This window comes from Acromyrmex echinatior, chromosome 6 (genome assembly GCF_024713525.1).
Source record: "Acromyrmex echinatior isolate Ae372 chromosome 6, ASM2471352v2, whole genome shotgun sequence".
Lineage (NCBI taxonomy): Eukaryota > Metazoa > Arthropoda > Insecta > Hymenoptera > Formicidae > Acromyrmex > Acromyrmex echinatior.
Window position 1 is genome coordinate 12,108,263 of NC_141857.1, and position 10,511 is coordinate 12,118,773.

At 40.3% G+C, this 10,511-nt stretch overlaps 1 protein-coding gene across 2 annotated transcripts in view; it reads left to right on the forward strand.

The window, feature by feature from the left end:
- The window catches only part of l(3)72Ab (U5 small nuclear ribonucleoprotein l(3)72Ab), a 69,448-nt gene extending 61,218 nt beyond the window's left edge, over positions 1 to 8,230 (forward strand). For both annotated transcript variants that reach the window (XM_011060340.2, XM_087406771.1), the window contains one exon: positions 2,892 to 8,230. In XM_011060340.2, the coding sequence (XP_011058642.2) occupies positions 2,892 to 7,989 (5,098 nt within the window). In that variant the 3' untranslated portion in view covers positions 7,990 to 8,230. The remainder of the gene's footprint in view (positions 1 to 2,891) is intronic.
- Positions 8,231 to 10,511: the final 2,281 nt, after the last annotated feature.

Here is a 10,511-nt window from a genome sequence, read left to right on the forward strand (position 1 = left end):
GTCCGCGGCCCTGTTCCATCGCGCGGTCATGACGTTGCAGCTCCTCGAGCTGACGTCGCGCGGCTTTGCTATCGTTTATCGCTTTCGCCACGCTGGCCACTCCGCCAATCGAGGACCCGAGCGCGCCCAATATTGGCAGAAAAAGTAACACACCGCCTCGTTTTGACCGCCTCGTTGGATGTGCACCGTTTCGTCTCCTAACTGTCCGAACCAATATTTCTTTTCATCATCGTCATTGATGATGATTCTGTTTCGCACCACGTGTACCTATTTCTCGATTGCGTAGGAATTGCACCGGCGATATTCGCGCATCTTTGTCTCTCCTCCGCGGATCACAATCTTTAAACACTTTTTTCGCATTCATTTTTTTTTTAAATGTGTGCAGTGTGAGCACTTGTTGTATGGAAATATAGTATACATTGGCACTCTGCAATTCGTGCAAGACCGACCGCTTAGCGCGTCAATATAACCGATATTGTGCTTCCTTACAAGATACATTCCCACAACATCGATGTCAACCAAACGGATCATGCATGCTGCACATACAGTTAAAGCACTACTCGTTGTATAGTAGCACTGGATTATGCAGTGTTTAGTACGGCCGTTCTGGAGACGGCACAAATTTCTCTGCTTAATCCGCAATCGTGCTTGCTCAAATCACTAACATAGCTAGTGTCGTCTAATAACATTTCTTCGTCGGAATCTTGGTCCATTATTTCTTCAAAATCCATTTCTTCGAGCACTTCGAACACTTCGTCTTTAATATTCGCAAACTATTCCGGATCCACGTTTCGAATATACTCAACTACGTTGGCTATATTCTCAACATTCACACGATGGTTAGCCATACTTATTCTTATTATCAATAACTGAAGCGACCGATTCGTTCGTCTTCTAGGATACCAACTGTGATGTCGAACACTTATGACCTGTTATATATTTTGTTATGCCCAGTGGATTCCAAGATTTCTTCATTTCGTAAAAATTTTGGTAAAAATAGTCGTTAGTATAAAGCGCGAACATAAAACTCGAGCGTTAATGGTCGCCAATCGGCGAGCGTGACAATATTCAAGAAACGGCCATTAGAAAATCTTCCCAACGATATTGGAAATATAAGCAAACACATAGATCGTCAGAATCGCCAGATCCACGGCTATAAAATTTATGACAAAGGTTACAAACTATGTAGAGAAAATCTTATTTATACACGATCAGTTCAGTAAATACAAAATCTAAATGTAGATCCTGTGTAGATAAAGACTTATATATTTCCAAAAAAGCAAGTGTAAAAGCAAGTTGAAGGGCGTTTTCTCATCAACAATAGGAAGTTGGTAAAATAAATGAGGAACTACAAAGTGTAGCTTTTAATTTTTTAGATTATCGATCGTAAAATTTAAGTAAATATTTTCTAGACGAGAGAATATTCAAGTAATAAAAGAGAAATCGATGACAAAAGAAAAGGGTACGTTCGACTTGGAGTATTCTCCTTTGTGCGAATACTTGCACATCCTGCCTTCCACATTTACTGCAGAAGAGTTATATTTTTTGTTTAGTAGCCAAAAAACAGCGTTTCTATTAACGCGTGGCGACATGTCACCGATCTAATAGTATATATAAACAGTATATATAGCTTTTTTTTATTCAATCGTAAATATTAGTTACGAGCGATAAGACATAGATCGCGTAAAAGAATATACGTCGAAAATTGATCGAGCGCAAGGAGTACCGTCCCTTGTCACCAAGTCCGTCAAGTTCATTACCATCGACGGAAAAAGCGAGATATTGGGAATGCCTGGTGAAAAAGCGTGTTGTTCATCAACGTCATCAATGTCATCAAAATATAAGCCATAAGATATCGCATTAGAGTGACTAGTACTAATGCATTTTATTCTCTGCTGAAAAAGCGAATAGTGGTTAAAAAAATTTTTCGTTCTCTTTTTCCAGAAAGCGCTGCTAGCGATGTTCGAGCCACCGAGCACATTCGAACATTGTCGATCGCGAAAAAAATAATTAAAAAATGAAAAAAAAATCAGTGCAATAAGTATAATGTGAATAAAAAATTTTTGTTCGCATTACTACATATGTATTTTCTTTTACTCCCCATTCTTTGCCTCAACGCGCTAGGAAAAACTGTATTGAAAAAACTGTCGTAAAAAAAAAAAAGAAACTTGCATTCTATTGATTCTCCCATCCTTTCTTCTCATAGCACGTTACACGCTCCGTCGTGCGCTGTATCTTTCTCTAACATGCAAGCCTTTGTTACCGATGCATTTTTGGGGAGAGCGGCGAGTGACGACAAAAATAAGGACCTATGTTTACGTAAGCGCCGGAACCTTTCCCCGCCTTCCCCGCGTTACGAGTATCCCGCGCGCCTACGAGTATCCCCCGCGCTCCGCGCTCTCCTCTAGCCCCATAGGTTAGAATCTGCCTTGCTTTACTACTGCCCCTCCGCAGCGGCACTGAGGATTGAACAAAGACATACTTTTTTACAGTCATCTGCGTTCTTCGCCTCCTGCCCCCTCCCCTACATAGATACAAATATGATTTAATTTTTGCCCAAAACAAGATTTTTGATACTTTTAATTTATAAATTTATTTTATCGATTGTAAATATTACTTTATTGAAAAATAATTCTATTTAAATATGATTGAATTTTTATTGTTTTTCGTTTTTGATGTTATAATCTGAGGTAGTAGTAATGAGTTAACGGGAGGATCGATCCATTATATTTACATAAAGTTGTCAAAAAATCAAAAATAATATTTATAGTTGATCTCAAAATGTTTTATAAAAATTAATTTGTAAGTAATATTAGACAAGTAAATATTTTTGTTTAGATTTTCGTTACTTTTGTCGCTCATATTAATATTCGAACATTTAATGATTACAGATATGAAGAAGTTCACGTTCCTGCTTTAAAACCGAAACCATTTGCAGATAATGAAAAACTGCATCCAATTGAGCAATTACCTAAATATGTGCAACCTGCTTTTGATGGTTTCAAGACGCTAAATCGTATACAAAGTCGCTTATATCAGACAGCATTGGAGAGCGATGAGAATCTACTCCTGTGTGCTCCAACAGGAGCTGGTAAAACCAATGTAGCTTTGCTGTGCATGATGCGAGAAATTGGAAGACACATAAACGCTGATGGTACAATCAATGCAGATGAATTCAAAGTAATTTATGTTGCTCCGATGCGTTCGCTGGTGCAAGAAATGGTCGGCAATTTCCGCAAGCGATTGTCAACATATAATCTGACTGTTTCCGAATTGACGGGTGATCATCAATTAACGCGAGAACAAATTGCCGCTACTCAAGTTATAGTATGTACCCCGGAAAAATGGGATATTATAACAAGAAAGGGTGGCGAAAAAACTTTCACATCATTAGTACGATTGATTATTATCGACGAGATTCATTTATTGCATGATGAAAGAGGTCCTGTTCTGGAAGCATTGGTCGCAAGGACGATACGAAACATCGAAACTACTCAAGAAGATGTGCGTCTTGTTGGTTTATCGGCTACATTACCCAATTACCAAGACGTTGCAGCATTTTTGCGTATTAAACCGGAGACAGGACTATTCTATTTTGACAATAGTTTCCGGCCTGTAGCTTTAGAACAGCAGTATATTGGCGTTACTGAGAAAAAAGCATTGAAGCGTTTCCAAGTAATGAATGAGATCGTCTATGAAAAGACCATGGAACACGCTGGCAGAAATCAAGTACTAATATTTGTACACTCACGTAAGGAAACCGGAAAAACAGCACGTGCTATTCGAGACATGTGCCTGGAGAAAGATACTTTAGGTCAATTTCTTAGGGAAGGTTCCGCGTCGATGGAGGTTTTAAGAACAGAAGCAGAGCAAGTAAAAAATCAAGAGCTTAAAGATCTGCTACCATATGGTTTTGCGATTCATCACGCCGGTATGACTCGTGTGGATCGTACGCTAGTGGAGGATCTCTTCGCCGATAGACACATACAAGTTCTCGTATCTACAGCGACTTTAGCTTGGGGTGTCAATTTGCCGGCTCATACAGTTATTATCAAGGGTACTCAGGTGTATAACCCGGAGAAAGGTAGATGGGTAGAGCTGGGCGCTTTAGACGTACTGCAAATGTTAGGACGAGCCGGTCGACCGCAGTACGATACTAAAGGCGAAGGTATCCTTATCACAAATCACAGCGAGCTGCAATATTATCTGTCGCTTTTAAATCAGCAATTACCCATTGAATCCCAATTAATCAGTAAGATGTCCGATATGTTGAATGCGGAAGTAGTGCTAGGAACGATTCAGAATATCAGAGATGCAGTTACCTGGCTTGGCTATACTTATCTTTACATTAGAATGCTTCGTTGTTCCAATCTATATGGGATAAGTCATGACAAATTGAAACAAGATCCTTTATTAGAGCTCCATAGAGCTGATCTAATTCATTCAGCTGCAGTCGGATTGGATCGTAGTGGTTTAATCAAGTACGATCGCAAATCTGGCAATTTTCAGGCGACCGAATTGGGTAGAATAGCATCTCATTATTATTGCACTCACGAAACGATGTCTACATATAATCAGTTGCTAAAGCGCACGTTGAGCGAGATAGAATTGTTCCGGGTGTTTTCACTCTCGAGCGAGTTCAAAAATATAAATGTCAGGGAGGAAGAAAAACTAGAGCTGCAAAAACTGATGGAAAGAGTGCCAATACCGGTGAAAGAGAGCATCGAGGAACCAAGCGCGAAAGTGAATGTGCTATTGCAAGCATACATCTCGCAGTTGAAACTTGAAGGATTCGCTCTTATGTCTGATATGGTATTTGTGACGCAATCCGCCTCACGTCTCATGAGAGCTATCTTTGAGATAGTTCTGTTCCGTGGGTGGGCACAATTAGCAGATAAATGTCTATCTATCTGTAAGATGATCGATCGCAGGATGTGGCAATCAATGTCGCCACTCAGACAATTCCGTAAGATGCCGGAAGAGATTGTGAAGAAGATCGAGAAGAAGAACTTTCCATGGGAGAGGCTGTACGATCTGGGACCCAATGAGATTGGCGAATTGATCCGCGTGCCGAAACTAGGCAAAACCATTCACAAATACGTCCATCAATTTCCAAAGCTAGGTTTGTCCACACATATCCAACCGATTACGCGTTCCACTCTAAGAGTTGTGCTGACTATCACACCGGATTTCCAATGGGATGAGAAAGTTCACGGTATGTCGGAAGCGTTTTGGATCTTAGTCGAAGACGTAGATTCGGAGGTAATTTTGCATCACGAATATTTCTTATTGAAGGCCAAATACGCAGCTGATGAACATGTAATTAAATTCTTTGTGCCAGTCTTTGAGCCTTTGCCACCACAATACTTCTTGCGCGTTGTATCCGATCGGTGGATTGGGGCGGAGACACAATTGCCTGTAAGCTTTCGACATCTGATATTGCCTGAAAAAAATCTTCCGCCTACGGAATTGCTGGATTTGCAGGCGCTGCCGATAACAGCGTTGCGAAATGCTAAATTCGAGAATATCTATTCTGCTTTTCCACAGTTTAATCCAATTCAGACGCAAGTATTCAACGCAATTTATAATTCCGACGATAATGTATTTGTTGGAGCACCCACAGGTTCAGGAAAAACGACCATTGCGGAATTTGCAGTGCTAAGATTATTGACGCAGAATCCAGAAGGACGGTGTGTATATATGGTTAGCAAAGAGGCTTTAGCTGAATTGGTCTATGCTGATTGGGCAGCAAAATTTGGTCAACAGTTAGGAAGAAAAGTTGTCCTATTGAGCGGCGAAACAGGAACGGATTTGAAGCTACTTGCCAAAGGACAGATCATTATCACCACGGCGGATAAATGGGACGTTTTATCACGTAGATGGAAGCAACGAAAAAATGTCCAAAACATCCAGCTCTTTATCGTGGATGAATTGCAGTTGATTGGTGGTGAAGAAGGCCCTGTGCTAGAAGTTGCATGTTCGCGAGCACGTTACATTTCTTCGCAGCTTGACAAACCTACTAGAATAATAGCATTATCGGCCTCATTAGCTGATGCCAAAGACGCAGCACAGTGGTTGGGTGCACCGGCAGCTGCAACCTTTAATTTTCACCCTACTGTGCGACCAGTACCTTTGGAATTGCACGTGCAAGGTATAAATGTCACCCATAACGCGTCAAGATTAGCTGCCATGGCAAAACCAGTATATAACGCAATTCTTCGACACGCTGCACACAAACCGGTGATCGTATTTGTACCCACTCGTCGACAAGCGAGATTAACAGCCATCGACTTGCTGACATTCACGGCGGCTGAGGGTCAACCCTCGAGATTCTTTCACGCGGAAGAGGCTGACATTAAACCATTTCTCGATCGAATGAGTGACAAAACGCTGAAGGAAACTTTGTCGCAAGGTGTAGCTTATCTTCACGAGGGTTTATCGGCCGACGATCGTCGTTTAGTTGAGCAATTATTTGACAGTGGAGCCATCCAAGTTGCGGTCGCCACGAGGGATCTCTGTTGGGGTTTATCTATCAGCTCCCATCTTGTCGTAGTCATGGATACACAGTGCTATAATGGCAAGACACATGCCTACGAGGATTATCCAATCACAGACGTTCTGCAGATGGTAGCGCGAGCTAATCGTCCGTTAGAAGATGAGGACGCCAAATGCGTACTGTTGTGTCAAAGCTCAAAAAAAGATTTTTTTAAGAAGTTTTTGAATGAACCATTACCGGTAGAGAGTCACTTGGATCGCCGGTTGCATGATCACTTCAACGCGGAGATTGTGACGAAGACGATCGAGAACAAACAAGACGCGGTTGATTACCTCACGTGGACTTTCCTGTATCGACGACTCACTCAAAATCCTAATTACTATGGCCTGCAAGGTGTCACACATCGGCACCTCTCAGATCATCTATCTGAGCTGGTCGAGAGCACGTTGACTGATTTAGAACAAGCCAAATGTGTCGCCGTGGAAGATGAAATGGATACCTTGCCTCTTAACCTTGGAATGATTGCTGCTTATTACTATATCAATTACGCTACTATCGAATTGTTCAGTCTGTCTCTTAATAACAAGACGAAGATCAGAGGTTTGCTAGAAATTATTTCAGCGGCTGCTGAGTATGAGAGCGTTCCAGTGCGACAAAGAGAAGAAAATTTACTGAGAAGTTTGGCTGCACGTTTACCTCATGCTCCACAAGCTGCTAGAATGGCCGATCCTCATGTGAAGGCGCAACTTCTTCTGCAAGCTCATTTATCGAGGATACAGTTAGGCCCAGAATTACAAAAGGATACTGAACTGGTGTTGAGCAAGGCCGTAAGATTGATACAAGCTTGTGTCGATGTCTTGAGTTCTTCTGGATGGTTAGCACCTGCCGTTGCCGCTATGGAACTTGCGCAGATGGTGACGCAAGCGATGTGGTCCAAAGATTCTTATTTGAAACAACTGCCGCATTTTACAGCAGAGACCATCAAGCGCTGCACCGACAAGGGCGTGGAAACTGTATTTGATGTCATGGAACTTGAAGATGACGATCGAAATCGGTTATTACAGTTAACGGATGCGCAGATGGCAGATGTGGCCAAATTCTGCAACCGATATCCTAATATTGAGATGTCGTATGAAGTACAGGAGAAAGACAAATTGCACAGTGGCGGCACGGTAAATGTGATTGTACAACTGGAACGGGAAGATGAGGTAATCGGGCCGGTAGTCGCGCCGTTTTTCCCGCAAAAACGTGAGGAAGGTTGGTGGGTAGTGATTGGCGACCCGAAGAGCAACTCCTTGCTCTCTATCAAACGTTTGACGTTACAACAGAAAGCAAAGATCAAGTTGGATTTTGTCGCTCCTGCACCCGGTCAGCATTCCTATACTTTGTACTTTATGAGTGATGCTTATCTTGGTTGCGATCAAGAATACAAGTTTATCATCAACGTCGGAGAATACGAATCGGATGCTAGTTCCGGTTCAGATTCTGATTGAAATCATTAAACTTAATATGCTCCATAGTATACTATTTTTTTTGTACCATATGTAGGTATGTCAAAAGTATTACGATATCATACAATATTTTTTTTTATCTGTTAACAGTATCAGAGTAATCTGTACTAGTAGTAATTATAATTTCCTTTATTCTATAAATTCAATTTCAAATATTTTAATTGTCTTTCCATTGTCGTCCTTATTCTAACATATATGTGAAATAAAAAAATTGTACGTCTCATTTTTTGTTTTCCTATTTTTTGTGATCCAATGGTGAAAGGAGGAATGGTAAGAAAGAGAGGAAGGAGGAAGAAAGAATTATACAATTGTAATGTAATAAAGATATAAATTATCGTTATTGATATAATCTCTTTGATACAAGTTCTCTTTATTTTTGCAAATTCGTTTTTACAATGATCGACCGCGCATACCGTGCCCTTTTCCTTCTTTTGCATACATTGCATAGTGGGATGAATCCCGAATGTAGGTGGACAAAACCTTTGAAAAGAAAATTGACAAAGAAGTTACAAAATACACATCTCATACTTCTATTGAAAAGATCTGCACAGCGTATGACAATCGAAGCACTACGTAGGCTGCTGGAAAAGTTTCATCTAATACTTTCAGTGGCGCCAACGTTCTGCTATTATCATATCCGTAAAATTAGACGTTTTTAATCTATAATTCAGTTGACAGTTTGTACCTAAGCTAACTAGTTTTATTTGCATAGTATTTTAAAAGAAGTTATTTTGTGAGAAAATGGAAATTTTGCGTGAAAATTTTCGGGCAATGATGAATTTTTTACGATTACAAATGTAATCTAACTCCGAAACAATGCATCGATTGACTTCATTTGGCTTTTGGGGATGAAGCATCATCCAATAGGATTGTTTATAATTGGTTTGCCGAATTCCAGCGTGAACCTTTCTTTGTGACGAATTCCGTGAAGGTCGTCTATCCATGTCTATTGTTGCCACTAATGTTGATGTTGTGCGTGAAATGATTGAGCGAGACCGGCATATGACATATCGCGAGATTCAGGCATCCTTAGGCATTGACATGAAAGCAATACATATGATTTTGTATGATTACTTGAGCGTACGGAAACTTTGCAGTCATTGTATTCCACACATTTTGACCGAAGCTCAAAACAGGCTCGTGTTAAATGGAACAAAGAAATGCTCAAGAAATTCAACCGAGGTCAAATTTGATCTACAACATTGTTACTGGAGACGAAATATGGATCTATTCGTATAAGCCCGAAAGTAAACAACAATCCACTGTTTGAGTATTTCAAAATGAACCGAAACCAACAAAAGTTGTTCGTTCACGCAGTGCTACCAAGCAAACAATTTCTTCAGTTATACCGGACATGTGGCAATCGTGGCTTTAGAGGATCGAAGGACTGTAAATATTGATTGGTACAACAATTTATTTGCCAGAAGTCATAAATGAATTGCGAATGAATTAGAATAAATCGAAATCGTCGCATCATCCTTCATCATGACAACGCCAGCTGTCACACAGCACGTCAAACCGTTGATTTTTTTATCCAGTAAAAATGTAAATTGATGACTAATTTACAAAGAAACACACGGAAATGCCCTCTCCTCCCTCCCGATTTTGATGAGCTTTAAATATTTAGTTATTTTATAGATAAAAATAAAAGATACATATTTTTTTAAATTGGCTGCGTCACATGTTGAAGGGGTGAAAACTTCTCTTGAAAAAAATCGTTTTTTTCTTTGTTACGTCCAGCGGACTCCCACAACTTTTTTCTTTCGTGAAGATCTGAAATTCGTTGAAATAAAAAAACAGCTGCGAATAACGCACAAGTTGAGCATTATAATTTAGAGAAGACTAAAAATTTTCTTTTCCCACACTAAAAATTAAAACGAAGAATCCAGTATCTCCTCGTAAACGTCGCTCCGAGATAAATTAAAAATCAGTGCACAAGCAGGCAGGATCAAAAAGACATCAAGTTTGTGCCCCTCGGACACTGCGGTTAAAATAATAAATATGTCATTAGAAGCGTAAGATCTGCACCAACATACTTTTTAACGGTCAAGTTCTCATGAGTCCGTGATTATAAAACCTAAGACACGATACGTTTAGGGGCTAGAATTTAGTGGTCCCATGCAAACGCTGCATGTGCGCTTCCTCGATCGTGCGTGCGGTTTTCTCATAAATTTTAAGATCGTAAAATTAAGGATAACACTTCCACACGCTATAGATTCCGGTCAATGTCCTCTTCCACCCTTGACCAATTAGAACGCAAAAAATAGATTCCATCTAATTAACTAACCTATCCACCAATCAGTGCGCTATTAAGTACGAGGGAGATAAAAAGCCCGATTCCGCGGGAACAGTGCCATTTTTTTCGATTTCTCTCCGGGAGACGGACGTAGCAGTCCGAAGTTCTGATTTTCCTTTTTCCGGCCAACACTTGACTATTCAGAATTAGTGCGGAAGAAACTCTGTTTAATTCGCACACTTGCTTCTTAAATTAATAGATTTAGAGT